At 40.8% G+C, this 16,333-nt stretch overlaps 2 protein-coding genes across 2 annotated transcripts in view; one reads left to right on the top strand and one right to left on the bottom strand.

The window, feature by feature from the left end:
* Abcb7 (ATP binding cassette subfamily B member 7) overlaps positions 1–16,333 on the top strand; it is a 141,228-nt gene that overhangs the window by 28,984 nt on the left and 95,911 nt on the right. The window lies entirely within an intron of this gene.
* On the bottom strand, positions 8,580–9,327 carry LOC143435570 (uncharacterized). Its single transcript, XM_076918747.1, has 2 exons — positions 9,098–9,327; positions 8,580–8,912 (listed from the first exon to the last, which is right to left on the bottom strand). The coding sequence occupies exons 1-2, from the start codon at positions 9,287–9,289 to the stop codon at positions 8,682–8,684; spliced, it is 423 nt and encodes a 140-aa protein (XP_076774862.1). The 5' UTR covers positions 9,290–9,327; the 3' UTR covers positions 8,580–8,681.

Raw genomic sequence — 16,333 nt, 5'->3', positions numbered from 1 at the left:
GGTGACCCCACTGGGGTCCGTGCCTATCTATTGAAGGTGGTCTCTTCAGGTTCCATCTCCCCACTGTTGAATATTTCAGCCAAGGTCACTTCCATTGAGTCCTGGGAGCCTCTTATGTCCCAGATCTCTGGGACTTTCAAGAGGTTCTCCTCACCCCTACCCCTGGCAGCTGCATATTTTCATTCATTCTCCTGGCCTGAGAAAATCCTGTCCATCCCTCCCATACCTAATCCTGCCCCCTTTCCCCAATCATTCCCCTCTCCCACCCAGATCCCTCCTTCCCTCCCCCTTCTAAGTGGGATTGAAGCATCCTCCCTTGGACCTTCCCTCTTGTTAAATCTCTTATGGTTTGTGGGTTGTAACCTGTGGGTATTCTATACCTTTTGGCTAATATCCACTATCAGTGAGTATATATCTTGCATGTCCTTTTGTGTCTGGGTTACCTCACTCTGGATGATATTTTCTAGTTCCATCCATTTGCTTGCAAAATTCACGATGTCCTTGTTTTTTAAGAGCTAAATAATACTTTATTGTGTAAATGTACCACATTTTCTGTATCCATTCTGTTGAAGGACAACTGGGTTGTTTCCAGCTTCTGGCTATTATAAATAAAGCTGCTATGAACATAGTGGAGCATATGTCCTTGTTATATGTTGGAGCATCTTCTGGGTATGTGCCCAGGAGTGGTATAGCTGCGTCCTCAGGTAAAACCACTTCCAATTTTCTGAGGAACTACCAGATTGATTTCCAGAGTGGTTGTACCCTCAGGATTGCAGAGTGGTCTGCAATCCCACCAGTGATGGCGGAATGTTGCTAGTTTTATGATAACTTGGTGCAAGCTAAAGTCATCTGGGAGGAGAGAACCTCAATTAAGAGAATGTTCTCCATGAGATGGGTCTGTAGGCAAGCCTGTAGTGCATTTCTCTATTAGTGACTGATGTGAGAAGGCCCAGTCTATTCTGGGTGGTGTTATCGCTGGGCTGTTGGTTCTGAGTTCTATAAGAAAGCAGGCTAAGCAATCCATGAGAAGCAAGCAGCACTCCTCCATGGCCTCTGCATCAGCTCCTGCCTCTAGGTTCCTGTCCTGCTTTAGTTTCTGTCCTGACTTCCTTCAATGAAAGACTAAAATGTGGACGTGTAAGCTGAATAAACCCCTTCCAACCTCAACCATATTGGTCATGGTTACAACAAAAGTAACCCTGACTACGACACATGGTTTTCCAGGTAAGCTTATGTGCACGTGAGTGCAGGTCCCTAAAGGAACTCCTGGAACTGGAGTTACAGGGGATTGTGAGCCACTTATGTGGATTCTCAGAACCAAATCCTGGGTCCCCTGCAAAAGCAGCTTGTTGACTATTTATGACAACTGGGTGGCAGGGGGCTTTCTCTGCCCTACTCACTGACTCCTTGTCAGTCCTGTCCCTAGAGACCTCTTGCCACCAGGCAAGACTACATTGGTGGCAGGGGCCCCTTCAAGCTAGCCCTAACCCCTAGAGGCACAGAAGCTTCCAGGGCCCTGCCTAAGGAGTTTCACTGGCCAGGCTCCACTCACAGACTTCTCAAACTGCCATTACAGCCGTTCACAACTCCCAACCCCAGACAGGAGAGTAACCAGCTCCCAAACTACAGAAAAATCCCACCAATACCCGAGCATGCCCCCAAATCAGGCCACCCTGTAAAGCCCTGTCCCACCCCCAAGAAACCCTATATAAACCCTGTGTTCTGTTCAGTTCTCTGCTGCTTCCCACCTGAGCAGAGGCAGCCAGCCTCCTGGGTTTTCCCCTCCCATGAAATCTGTAGTGTGAGGTTTGGTGTGCGCTATGATCATACTTTGTGGTATTCCTTGGCTCTGATTGCCAGGATACCTTTCCATCTGAACTGTAACTCTTATACTGCAGTAACTACTCTCAACTGCTGAGCCATCTCTCCAGTCCTTAGGGAATGCTTCTTAATAAAACTGGCAGTCAGCATGCTATTATTCAACCATACTTTGAGAGTTGTTCACACATGACTAAAATTTAGAGCCTGGCTGAGTAGAATAAGGGCCACTGTGTCTGAAGGCCCTGTGGCTTCACATTGATACCAGTTACCACCTCTCCTGTTTACTCCATAAAGTGCTCACTACTTTATTACTAGCATTTTTGTAATAAATTAAAATATTAACACAATTAAGGCTGTTTTCTGTTGCAAACCTGCCAAGTGGCTTATGTAATAAAAGTCTTCATGATCATTTGGGAAATCATATGTGAAAACAGGCAAACAGCAGAAATCCAAGCTGAACCACACTGCTGTGCTGGTGAATGGCAGATTCCACATAAGCGCCTGAACAGATAAATCAAATATATCTGTTTCTGGATTTGATTTCAGCTGCTTTAAATGATGGTGCTAAGGATATGTTTGGAACAGTTTCTTTTGTCTCTTATTTAGTAAACACCTACTATATATTGGGCATTGTTCTTATTCCTTGGAGCAGACACATCAAAGAATTAAAAACCTGTTTCCTTCCCTTCATAGCACTTTAACTTGTGCTGCAATACCAGCAGGTCAGGATTTACTAAGCATTTAAAATTGTGATTTTTAAATTTTTATTGGAAAATAAATTTAAACTTTTTTTTAATTTTATGTGGAGGAGTGTTTTACTTGCATGTGTGCCTGTGTACTGTGTGCAGTACACAGTGATGTCAGAAGAGAGTGTCAGATTCCAAGGAACTGGAGTTGCAGATAGTTGTGTGCCACTATGTGGTTGCTGGGAATTGGAGCCATGTCCTCTGGAAGAGCAGTCAATGCTCTTAAGTGCTCAGCTATCTCTCCAGCCCTGGAAAACATATCTTAAATCATTACTTTTTAAAAAGTTTCTGTGGTGTGGTGTGTGTGTGTGTGTGTGTGTGTGTGTGTGTGTGTGTGTGGTAAGCATATACCTATCTGTTCCCATGTGTGTGAACGCACATGTATGTGTATATGAGTACCCGAGATGGATGTCAGGAGTCTTTCTTGATCACTCTCTACAGTACTGATGGAAGCAGTGTGTCTCAGCTGAAGGCACAGCTCACCAATATGTCTAGTTTAGCCAGTCGATTGTTTCAGGGATTCCTTGTCTTTGTCTTCCTCCCACTGGTGTTATGGCAGGCTACCCAGCATTTACATGGATTCTGGGGACCTAACTCTGATTCTTATACTTACTGCTTGAAACTTTAACCAGGGAGCCATCTCCCTAACCCAGTTTTTAAATATTTAATTGAAACATGCTAATTGTACATATTTAGGAAGTCCAGCATGACATTTTAATATATGTATGCAATATGTAATGATCAGATCAAGGTAACTGGCATATTATTACCTCAGATATCCTTTTAGTGTTATGAGCATTAAAAATTCTTTTAAAACTCAGATACGTTTTTATTAGTTATTTGGGAGTTTCATACAATATATTTTGGTCATATTCACTCCCTGTATGTCTTTTCAGACCCACCTTTCCTTACTTTACTTATCCAACGTTGTGGGTTTTTTTTTTAACTCATTAAGAGTGAGTTGTGCTGCTCGAATATTCTTGGGTCTGTGGCCTTCCACTGGAGTACAGTTGATTAACCAGATGCTACACTCTTAGAGAAGACTGTCTCTTCCTACCCTAGCAGTTAGCAGTTACCCATAGCTCCATAGCTAGTGGTGGAATTTCCCTCCCAGCTTCCATCTCAATGTTGCGGTTTGGTGTGGCATGAGCTTGCTGAGGTTTAGTACATGCTTCCCTAACTGCTGTGAATTCATATGTGGCCTGAATATACTGTTTTCTTATTGCCATTCACTGCTTCTAGCCCTCGAACTTTTTCTCCTCCCTCTTCTGCAATGATCCCTGAGCTGTGGGAGGAGGGGTCTGACTTACATGTTCCATTTAGGGCTCAGCATTCTGTGGTCTCTTATTCTGTGCACCTTAGCCCATTGTGGGTTTCTGTGATAATCACCATATACTACGAATACAGGCATCTCAGATAAGGGTTGTGCTATGCATTGATCTAGGTGCATAATGGAACTTCATAAGGAGTCAATTTAATAGTATGATAGTTCAGCAAAATAATAGTAGGTGGTTCTACCTTAGGGATTATGACTTGTGTGGCTAAGGGTTTTTACTCTGATCATGGTGTGAGGGAGCACTCTATCAGAGGCAAAGGGGATGGAAGATGGAGGGAAGACCAGGAAGGGGAGCAAAATTTGGAATGTTGTAATAAAATAATTTAAAAAGACAAAAATTACAAGACACTATGAAATATAAAAAGAAGGCTTAATAGCATGATCTTTATCCAGCTACCTTTATCAAGATAGCTTTTATTTGAATATTAAGCTATTTCAGTGTAGATAATTTTGAGGTCCCCGATCCACTTGAACTTGAGCTTTGTGCAGGTGATAAATATGGATCAAGTTGCATTCTTCTACTTGCAGACTGCCTGTTAGACCAGCACCATTTGTTGAAGATTTTTTTCCACTATATGGTTTTGGTGTCTTTGTTAAAGATCAAGTGTGCATTGGTGTATGGGTTTATTTCTGGGTCTTTGATTCTATTCCATTGATCAAATCAAAACAAGCCAAACAAAAGTCAAAAGAACAAAACAAAAACCATTTAAAAATTTCTTTCCATTTGCCTTCATGTACCACTTGGAAGGTCCTTATCTTATTCTGCATGTATATGTCACTCGTCTTGGGATTTTATGCTCTTGAATGTAGATTCCAAATATCACTGTGAGAAGACCCAGACATGATTCTGGTGGTCACAAGCACAGGAATAAAGAGAATTAAGTTGTTGTATGAAAAATTAAGAGGAGAGAACAATATTTACTAATTAATATTTAGCTTATAATTTGTGTAATATTAAACACAAATATATAACTAAATATTTAATACTATAAGTTGATATTTTGTTATGTTATCAACAGCTCTAATGGATGCTGTGATAAAACACCATGATCATAAGCAACTTGGAGAGGGAAGAGTTTACTTCCCTTGTACTCCCACATCATAGTCCACTATGGATGGAATTCAGCTCAGGATCTCAAGGCAGGAAACTTAAGGCGGGAAATGATGCAGAGGAAATCTCAATTGAAAAAACATACCCACCAAATTTACCTGTAGGTAAGCTTGTGGGGGGGTGTATTTTCTTGATTGATGATTACTGTATGTGGGGAGGGGGCTAGCTCATGATGGTTAGTACCACCTTGGGCTGGTGGTCCCGGATGGTATAAGAAAATAGGCTGTGCAAGACATGAGGAACAAGCCTGTAAGCAGCATTTCTCAACAGCCTCTGCTTCATTTCTGGCTGCCAGGTTCCTGGTCTGCTTGAGCTCCTGCCCTGATCCCCTTTCATGAGGGACTTTAAGCTGTAAGCTGACATCAACCCTTTTCTCCACGTTACTTTTGGTCATGGTGTTCTAGTACAGCAAGAGAAACACTAAGACAGGAGAGAAGATGGGGGAGGAGAAGCAACAAAACTGATTTTTGTTTGAAAATGTCATAATCTAATACGAATTCAATGCTGTGCATTCTCATTTAAATAAACCAAATGATCAATGTTGCAAGTTATCTTAGGCACTCAGATAGAACGAGTGAATTGCCCTTATAAGTCTTATCTCCTCCCCATTCCCCACCACCACCAGAGAACCATAATACAGTGTTCTTAAATGAATAATGGGCTTGGATGTGACGATACATGTTTAGACTACCAATCGTAGGAGGCTGAGGCAGGAGGATTGTGAGTTATGGCTGTCCAGGGCTACATAACATGGCTCTGTCTCAAACAAATAAAAAGGTGATTAAGTTGTGATAAATCGATACCTTGTACTACTACTCAAAAACAAAATACACACCCTCTCCCTACAACTATTATATACAGCTTAAGTGAGTACAAGTCAAGCGACTTGTACTGAGTGAAAAGATTGATGTTGGGTTACAAAGTCAAGTGTTCCCCTTGTGTAACACTTTTGGAATACCACAATTACAGTAGCAAAAGAGTTTTCTAAATTCCAGGAGTGGAGAAGGGAGGTGACTGGGCTTGTAATGGATAGTAAGAGGGACTCTGACAGATTTTTCTTTAAAAAAAAAGTGAGCAATTTTAGTTTATTTACATGCTCTCATTCAGTAACTTTATAGGTAACTAATTTATACTTTGGCCTAAATCAGTTAAAGTGTGGATATTATACATAAATATTTGAGAAGTTCCAAGATTTATTTAAGTAATTTGCTAAAATTAAGCTTTTATCTTCTGAAAGAAGATGTTCACTCTTATTCTTTTGGTAATGTTTTCCTCAGTATCTACCCCTGACAAAATTAATCAAACACTACACATTTTATAAGCACACACATTTTGTTTTTTTCTTTTTCTTAGATGACATTATCTCCAAGGATGAAAAAAATTAAAAAATAGAGGGTAGAGGTATTTGAAATGGCAGGTATAGTATTTTAAAGTTCTTTAGAGGGTATAGATAATGCTCCTTGCTTCATTGAAAGCATTGGAGGCAGACCAATCCACAGTCTAACTCTACCTCCAAAGTCCAACGTTTTGAAGGGATTGGGGTATCAGTTCCACATCTTTTTGGCTTCTAAACACTATCATTTTCCTTGGGAGTGCTATTAAGTACTTTATTTATTTAGACAGGTTCTCATATATCCAGGCTGGCCTGGAACTTGCTTTGGTCCTGCTGTTTCTACTTTCCAAGTGCATTTCTGAGATTCTAAACATGTAACCAGTTTGTGCAGTGCTGGGGTTCAAACCTAGGGTTTCATGCATGCTAGACAAGCTACATCCTCAACCTATATTGATATATTTTTTAGGGTGTTTGGACATTCTGAAGGTCTTTAAGTTGCTTAATATGGGGTAGGGTATTAGACACACCACAAGGAGGTAGGTGTCCTATAATTGATGTGCTGTTTTTGAGGACGATACTGATGACCCCATATCTTTCATTCTGTAGGTTCTACAGTCTATATCCTGAAGCAGTGTTCCTGCACCCTGCCAGAACACACAGAACACTCAACCCTAAGGGCTGGGAAATTGGTTCGGTGGCTAATAGCATTTGCTCTACATATACAAGGACCTGAATTTCAATCCCCAACACCCACAAGCACCATGCCAGTAACCTAGCATTGTGGAGTGGGGACAGGCGAATCCCAGAGATTGCCTGGCTGAATTGGCTCTGACCTATTTAGGAATGGACATGGACACATGCACCTGCATATTCACATATGTACACCCTCCCCTTCCAAGGAAAGGTCAACCCTGTTCATCCTTGGCCTGAGGTAAAGAAAGTATCAGGAGAAACTGTCTTCAGTGCTCCATGCTATCTCAGCCTTAATCTTCATTGTCTGCTGGACATTAGATTTTCTTGTCTGGCTCCCACACCTGTAGGACCCAATACTTCCTGCTTCTTGTATACCTGCGTTTCTTCCTTCTTCTGTTTCACCAACTCCTTGTTCCCCTTTCCCTTCCTCTTCATCCCCTTCCCCTTCTTCCTATTCTCTCCTTCCCTCCTTCCCCTTCTAGTTCTTCCCCTTCACCCTTTCCCTTCCCCTTTCCCCTTCCTCCTCTTCCCCTTCCCCTTCTTCCTCTTCTCCCCTTCCCCTTCTTTCCCTTCTTCCCCTTCTTCCCCTTCCCCTTCTTCCTCTTCTCCCCTTCCCCTTCTTTCCCTTCCCCTTCTTCCTCTTTTCCCCTTTCCCTTCTTTCCCTTCTTCCCCTTCTTCCCCTTCCCCTTCTTCCTCTTCTCCCCTTCCCCTTCTTTCCCTTCCCCTTCTTCCCCTTCTTTCCCTTCCCCTTCTTCCTCTTCTCCCCTTCTTTCCCTTCCCCTTCTTCCCCTTCCCCTTCTTCCTCTTCTCCCCTTCTTTCCCTTCCCCTTCTTCCCCTTCTTTCCCTTCCCCTTCTTCCTCTTCTCCCCTTCCCCTTCTTTCCCTTCCCCTTCTTCCTCTTCTCCCCTTTCCCTTCTTTCCCTTCTTCCCCTTCCCCTTCTTCTTCTTCTCCCCTTCCCCTTCTTTCCCTTCCCCTTCTTCTTCTTCTCCCCTTCCCCTTCTTTCCCTTCTTCCCCTTCTTCCCCTTCCCCTTCTTCCTCTTCTCCCCTTCCCCTTCTTTCCCTTCCCCTTCTTCCCCTTCTTTCCCTTCCCCTTCTTCCTCTTCTCCCCTTCCCCTTCTTTCCCTTCCCCTTCTTCTTCTTCTCCCCTTCCCCTTCTTTCCCTTCTTCCCCTTCTTCCCCTTCCCCTTCTTCCTCTTCTCCCCTTCCCCTTCTTTCCCTTCCCCTTCTTCCCCTTCTTTCCCTTCCCCTTCTTCCTCTTCTCCCCTTCCCCTTCTTTCCCTTCTTCCCCTTCTTTCCCTTCCCCTTCTTCCGCTTCTCCCCGTGCCCGTCTTTCCCTTCTTCCCCTTCCCCTTCTTCCTCTTCTCCCCTTTCCCTTCGTTCCCGTCCCCTTCTTCCCCTTCGTCCCCGTCCCCTTCTTCCTCTTCTCCCCTTCCCCTTCTTTCCCTTCCCCTTCTTCCCCTTTCCCTTCTTCCCCTTCCCCTTCCTTGCTCCATCAGAGATTCTCAGAGACACATAGTTTTCACATCAGATTGATTTTATTTTCAAGATCAAAGCATAGTGCAGTACCACTTCTGTCTACACAGTTTGACACTGCTCAGCTGCCGGACTGTTGAACGGATTTCTATGTGGCAACTGAGTCTATTGGCTTTCTTGATCACTTGATGAAACGCTAGAGCTCTCAGTGCTGCTCAAGCCTAGGTCTATACTGGTAGTTGCTAATATTTCTTCCATCAGTTGGCGGTAGTGAGCAAGTAGTGTTTTCCCCTTTGCCTTTTTAGCCTTTTTTGTAGGTGGTGCGGTTTTCTCATCGGTCCTTGTCTTTGAGAATTTTGGCAGGGTGTTCTTGCTCTTCCTCGCAGCTTTTTGAATCTGGAAGTTCAAAAGAGTAACAAGGGCATATGAGTCTTCGAAAGGCTGGAATATGTGAAGGGGTTACTATAGGAGAAGGGCTATGGGTTGAGAAGCGGGGATAAATGCCAGTCCAAGAGAGGGTTAGGAGTGCTGGGGAGGGAAAACCACCGGAGAAGGAGGAGGCTTAGTTTGGGCCTTCTTACCTTTCCAGTACGTTTGGGACCGGACTGACACTTCTTCTCCTTAGGTTTGTTTTGGGGACGACAACGACAACGACAACGACAAATCTTCACTCTCTTAGGTTTAGCACTTGAAGTTGAAGACTTAGTAGCACCTGAGGTTGATGGTTGAACATCGGGTGTGGGCTTGTCTGTCTTTTTGGTTGCTTTTGCCATGTTGAAGCCCTATGGTGCTCTGGTCCAGAGCGCTCAGAGGCACCCTCTTATGAGCCCACCCTGAACAATGGGAGGCCACACCCCTGAGCCCTGATTGGTCAGCAAGACCCTTCTCAGCTACTAGTGGCTGAGGCTGCTTTGACATCACAAAGCACCTTGCTGCCCGATGGGAGCAGGCACTGAGGAGGAGATCACTCTGGCGGGGCGGGGGGGGGGGGGGGAGATGCTATGAAGGCAATAGTGTCTGGATACAGACCTGAGGTTTTTATTTAACATCTCCAAGAGACTCATGCCACACTTTTATATCCCCATCTTCAGTTGTGATAGAACATGAGGCAGAGGATTTTCCCCATCAACTTTTCTTGAAACACGCCCCCCCTTCCCCCATTCAATGGTTCATTCTGTCACATCTCCTCCTTAGTTATTAAGTTAGCTAGACTTTTGGTATATTATACCTTCCAAATTTAATTCCAAATTCTTCCAAAATTATTGAAGTATTAGTGTATATGTGAATCACCCCATAAATTAAAACAATATATATGAATATCTTCCTACATGGTGAATTTGGCATTCAAAGCTGACACTTTTGGTTACATGGTGTGATGGTTAGGTTTTAAAAATTATTTTATTTATATCCCAAATGTTACCCCCTCCCAGTCCCCCTGTCCCAGAGTTCCTGACCTAATTTCCCCTCCCCTTCTTCTCTGAGAGGATGCCACCTTGGCCATCCCTCTTCTCGGGGGCATCAAGTCTTCACAGGATTAGGCACATCCTCTCCTACTGAGGCCAGATTAGGCAGTCAGTCCTCTGCTACATATGTGCCAGGGGCCTCAGACCAGCCAGTATATGCTTTTTGGTTGGTGGCTTAGTCTCTGGGAGCTGCCAGGAGTCTAGGTAAGTTGACATGGTTGGTCTTCCTATGGGGTTGCCATCACCTTCAGCTCCTTTAGTCTTCCTTCTAAGTCTTCTAAAGGGGTCCATGACCTCCGTCTAATGGTTGGCTGGCTATAAGTATCTGCATCTATCTAAGTCAACTGCTGGTAGAGCCTTTCAGAGGACAGCCATACTAGGCTACTGTCTGCAAGCACAACATAGCATTAGTAATACTGTCTGGCTTTGGTGCATCCCCTTGAGGTGGGTCCTAAGTTGGGCCAATTACTGGTCCACAATTCCTTCAGTCTCTGCTTCATTTTGTTCCTGAATTTGTTTTAGGTAGGAACAATTCTAGGTCAAAAATTTGAAGGTGGGTTGATGTCCTCATCCTTCCACTGGGAGCCCTATCCAACCACTGGAAGTTCTCTCTTCAGGTTACATCTCCCCACTGTTGGGCATTTTGGCTAAGGTCACCCACATTGAGTCCTGGGTAAGTCTCACATCCCAGGTCTGTGGGGTGTATTGTGGGTATTCTGTACTTTTAGGGTAATATCCACTTATCAGTGAGTACATACCTGGATGTCCTTTTGGGTATTTGCTACCTCACTCAGGGTGATACTTTCTAGTTCCATCCATTTGCCTGTGAAATTCCTGATGTTTTTGTTTTTAATAGCTGAGTAATACTCCATTGTGTAAATGTACCACATTTTCTGTATCCATTCCTCTGTTGAAGGACATCTGGGTTCTTTCCAGCTTCTGGCTATTATAAATAAAGCTGCTATGAACATGGTGGAGCACATTTCCTTGTGGGTATGGAGGGGTGTCTTTTGGGTATGTGCCCAAGAGTGGTATATCTGAGTCTTCAGGTAGAACTATGTCCAATTTTCTGAGGAACCACCAGACTGATTTCCAGAGTGGTTGCACCAGCTTGTATTCCTACCAACAATGGAGGAGTGTTCCTCTTTCTCCATATCCTCGCCAGCATCTGCTATCACCTGAGTTTTTGATCTTAGCCATGAATTGGTATAAGGTGGAATCTCAGGGTCTGTTTGATTTGCATTTCCCTGATGACTAAGGATGCTGAACATTTCTTTAGGTGCTTCTCGGTCATTCAAGTTTCCTCAGTTGAGAATTCTTTGTTTCACTCTGTACCCCATTTTTTAATAGGGTTATTTGGTGTTTTTGGCATTTTAACTTCTTGAGTTCTTTGTATATTTTGCATATTAGCCCTCTATCATATATAGGGTTAGTGAAGATCTTTTCCCAATCTGTAGGTTGCTGTTTTGTCCTATTGACTGTTCATTCCCTGCGTAATCAACTTACTAAAATTTTACTATTTCAGCCAGTGCACACCTTTAATCCCACTTTGGAGGCAAAGGCAGATGGATCTCTGTGAATTTGAGGTCAGCTCATCTACATAGAGAGTTTAGGAAAAGTCAGGGCTATGTGGATGGTCCTTATGTCAATTTTTTTTTTCTTTATCCTTTTACTTACAGGAAATACTCTAAGGCTTCTCTTCAGCATATCCAAATTGTCAGCATCCTGACTCTTGTGCTTTGGAGCCATTATTAAGCAAAATAACGGTTACTTGCAAACGATCACTTCAATACCATCAAAGTCAATATGATAGCTAAGATGTTTATAATTTTTATATCTAATAGGGAATTAATATTTTAAAGATTTACACCAACTTCAAAATCTGCTGCATAGCTGCAGTAATAGAAACAATATAATATTGGTGTAAGGGCAGACATAAGCCTAACTTCATTCAAATAATTAAAAGTCTAGAAATAAACTCACAAACATGTGGGCAAATGATGTTTTCCCTATTCTATGAGTTGTCAATTTTATTATGTTGATTGTTTTATGTGCAAATGGTTTTCTTTGATTAGTCCTATGTTTTACTGCTTATGATTTTTATGTTAACTCTAAGGATTCATTGCCAGATTCACTGTTATGAAGTTTTTTTTTATCAAGTATAATTCTAGAATTTTTATTGTGATGGGTTTTCCATTTTATTTTTTAATACATTTTAAATTAATATTTGTGTATAGTATAAGGTAAGAATCTAGCTTCTTTCTTTTGCATGTGTATATCCATTTTCCCAGCAGTTGTTTCTCATATATCTGGTCTTGGCACTCTCCTCAAATACCATTGCATCATCTTTGTTCTGCTCTTTAGTCTTCTCTATCTGTTCCATTGGTGTGTATGCCTTTATGGTAGTACTACATTCTTTTGTACATAGTTCTGTAATAGTTTTGAAAAACTGTCAGGCTTCAACATTTTTCTTTTAGAGAATTTTTTTGCCTATAAATCCCTAGAGAATCCACATGAAATTGAGTACTTCTTTTTATTATTTCTGTGAAAAATACCATTAGGGTTTTGATAGAGACTGCACTGAATTTACAGATCACTAAGAGTTGAAGGGATAGAAAGTTTTTTCACTCCATAAGCCTGAGATGTCTTTGTGTCCTCTTTAGTTTCAGAGGTACTTTATAGTCTTATAGTTTCAGGGACATGTCTTTCCCATTGGTTAAATTTGTTACTAAATATTATCACACCATTATGAATAGAATAGTCTTAGGTTTTTTTCACAATGACCATGGTTAGTACCTAAAATGCAGTGGATTTTTCTTTAGTGTTTTTATAAAATTGTCGATTTTTTTAGCTCTAGTAGTTGTTTTTGAGGCATTTTTAAAGATTTCTGCATTTAAAATTATGTCATCTATTGCCAGATAATTTTCATTCCAGACTAATTTGGAAGTCCTATGGCTAGAACATCCAGTATTAATATTTTATAGAAATAGTGAGAATGGGCATTCTACCTCATTCTTGATTTAATAGGATAATTTTTTAATTTCACTGTTGTGCATATTGTCTGTGAGTTTATCATATATCAATCCTATTATATTAAGGAAGTTTCCTATTTGTTTTAAGCAGTTTTATGATGAATAGCTATTTAATTTTATCAAATGCCTTTTCTGTGTCTTTTTTTAAAAAAATCCTTCCCTCATTGATTGATTTTTATCTGTTGAATCATCCTTGCTTTCTAGGAATAAATTCAACACTTTGAGGTTTATAACCAAACTTAACCTACTTAGTTTTATAATAGCTAGACTCCTGTATCTTAGCTACTAACACAGCAATATTTCTAAGCCCTTCATTTTGTAAGAAACATTAAATATTAGTCTTTTATGTTATACACTGTAAAACTTTTATAAGGACTTCACATATTTTATCTCCTCCATCTTGTAAAATTTTTATGTAAATGTTTTAGTCCCCTCACCTGGTAAAACTTTGCTTTTCACAAAGGCAACCTTGTATTCTTAGAACTGTGTGTGTGTGTGTGTGTGTGTGTGTGTGTTTCCAGACAATGTCTGTGTAGCCACAGCTGTCCTGGAACTCAACAAAGATCCTCCTGCTAATACCTCCCAATTGGTTCCCACCTGAACCAATGCTTTTAAAACCAGCCAATTGTGAAGGATGGTGAGGTCAGATCCTAGCCCATGGCAAAAAGACATAGTCTCCACCAGATTTGAATAAACACCAAGTGAGCTGAGAGCCACTTTTGCTTTGTTCATGTGTTTCTTTGTATGACACCAAGATTATTCTTCATTTCTAACAACTTTAACTTTTGTACTTTAGCAGTTTAAGTTGTCACTTATTTTAGAAAAACTGTGAACAGCAAGTAATGAGGTTTTAGAGCTAATATGGCTTTCAGCTTATTATCATAGCCTATAATATAACATTTACATTCATTAAAACAGCTGAAAACATAATGTAGTTTTCTTTTATTAAGCTTACTTTGATTTTTGATTTACTAATTTTGAAATTGCAGAAGGCCTTCTTGTAAAAATTCTACTTAAAAATAGAGCTTTAGTGAATAAAAACACAGATTTCAATGGTTGTTGTATTGGAAAGCCAACTGTTTTATTCTTTCCAAGTTTCATTTAACTAAACTTTGTTAATATTATTTGGATGACATTTCCAATGGCTTGTTAACTTGTGTTTTAGTTGCCAGCAAAGACAGTTGCTTTTTTTAAGTTCAAGAAGTGATTTTACATGGAACGGTAAGGTTTTTTTTAATCTCATCATTAAAGGAAACTGTGGGGATAATGCATTCTGCTTTACTAACTGTACAGTTGAGAAACCAAAGAATCATGTAGTTGTTAGAATAGTGACATAATGAATGAACCAGAGCTGAGCTACCTTAGAGTAGAATGCTTCTCCCACCATATCATTTTGGGATTTTTGAATTCAGTTCATGTAAGCAGACATTTATGTATATTAACCCTGGAGTTCTTGGAATTTTGACCCAAGGCTACTGCAGTGAAAAATTGGTTAGGGAATTGGGTGTGTTGGCACACACCTTTAATCCCAGAACTCTGGAGGCAGAGGCAGGTGGATCTCTAAGTTCAAGGCCAGCCTGGTCTACAGAGCGAGTTCCAGGACAGCCAGGGCTAAACAGAGAAAAGAAACCCAGGAATTCAGGCACTGGTAAAGCTGTCATTCCTTTTCTAGTCTTCACTGTCTTCATAATCCAGTGTTAGGAAGCTTTCCTCCTGTGCTTGAAACCATCTGCAAAGTTAAGAAGTTGAACCATTTTTGTAAAAGATTTGTTAGTAATAGAAATATCAACTTATATCAGATGTACTGTGTCTATTCTTTGCTTACTTGACAGACTTTCATAAAAAGACTATATCGTGTGCCAAGAAAGGTAGTTCTCTGGAAATCACAGGAGACAGAATTGTTTCCCTTCATGGATCCAATAAACTAAATTAATGAGTCAGTGGACACATAGACATGAAATGATGCCAAAAAGTAAAGATCCAGGGCTGAGGTGGTGGCTCTGAAAGCCTTCTTGGCCATAGGGATCCTTAGTTGAAGGATGAATATGAGTTAATTAGGGCAAAGAAACAAAAGGAGAGAATTGCAGACAGAGAAAATACATGTACTAAAGCTTTATGTTCTTTTGTTGGTATGATGGCACAGGGTCAAGTGATTCAAAAACACTGGAATGTGAGGGATGTGGCTTCTGTGGTAGAATCCTGCCTAACATGCCAGGGCCCTGGGTTCAATCCTGTGCACTGCCTGAACTGAGCATACTAGCACAAACTGATATTCTCAGCACTAGAGGCAGGAAGACCAGAAATTCAAGGCCATCATCCTTTATTATATAGTCCAGCCTAAAATATCTGAGACACTCTCTCTCTCTCTCTCTCTCTCTCTCTCTCTCTCTCTCTCTCTCTCACTCACTCACACACACACACACACACACACACACACACACACACACACACACACGCGCGCAACTCAGTGGTTAAGAGCAGTTGCTGCTCTTCCGGGGAACCTGGGTTCAGTTCCCAGAACCTACATGCTACCTCACAACTCTCAGAACTGACTATAACTCTAGTGCCAAGGGATCCATCACCCTCTTCTGTACTCCTTGAGTACTATCAGGCACACATATGGCACACAGGCATGCATGCAAGCAAACCATGCATACACATAAATAAAATCTTAAAAGAAAAGTTGTTGTGGGCCTATTATGAGTCACATTAATAAGCTGACTAATCTTAGTAATTATAGCAACCTATTCTTAGGTAATTATGAGTTATTCAAAGTATCAAAAAAAGTTTTGCCTTAGGTGTGAAATGAGGGTGAAGATAATTTTTTAAGAGCCTCAGTTGATTCTTGAACATGATCTGTGTATCTCACAGACAATTTGTTTGTTTGTTTGTTCGTTTGTTTGTTTTGAGACTGAGGTGAGGGTCTCATTCTATATCCCAGGCTACTTTTGAACTCAGGTTCTTCTTACTTTGGTCTCTAAAGTTGCTGGGAATTACAGATATTAGCTACCATATCCAATTTATATATAGACTTATATACTATATACTATATAATTAGTATAGACTAGTACAACAATTTTTAAATAATTTCATTTCTTACGAAGATGACATTTAGTTCATAGAAAATATAATGAGGGGGATTTTTACAGTATAAATAGCAAATATGCACACCAATAATAAATTAATGTAGGATGTTTGAGACCCATTTGGCCAACGCAAAACACTTTACTGAAGTAAATTAACTTTGAATACATGGAAAAAAATGTTAAATTATTCAACATTGTTGATTTAAAAATATTAGATTTAATAGAGTTTAATAAAA

The sequence above is a fragment of the Arvicanthis niloticus genome, chromosome X, assembly GCF_011762505.2.
Source record: "Arvicanthis niloticus isolate mArvNil1 chromosome X, mArvNil1.pat.X, whole genome shotgun sequence".
Taxonomy (NCBI): Eukaryota; Metazoa; Chordata; class Mammalia; order Rodentia; family Muridae; genus Arvicanthis; species Arvicanthis niloticus.
The sequence above is the reverse complement of the archived record's forward strand: the minus strand, read 5'-3'. Positions and strand labels throughout refer to the sequence as shown.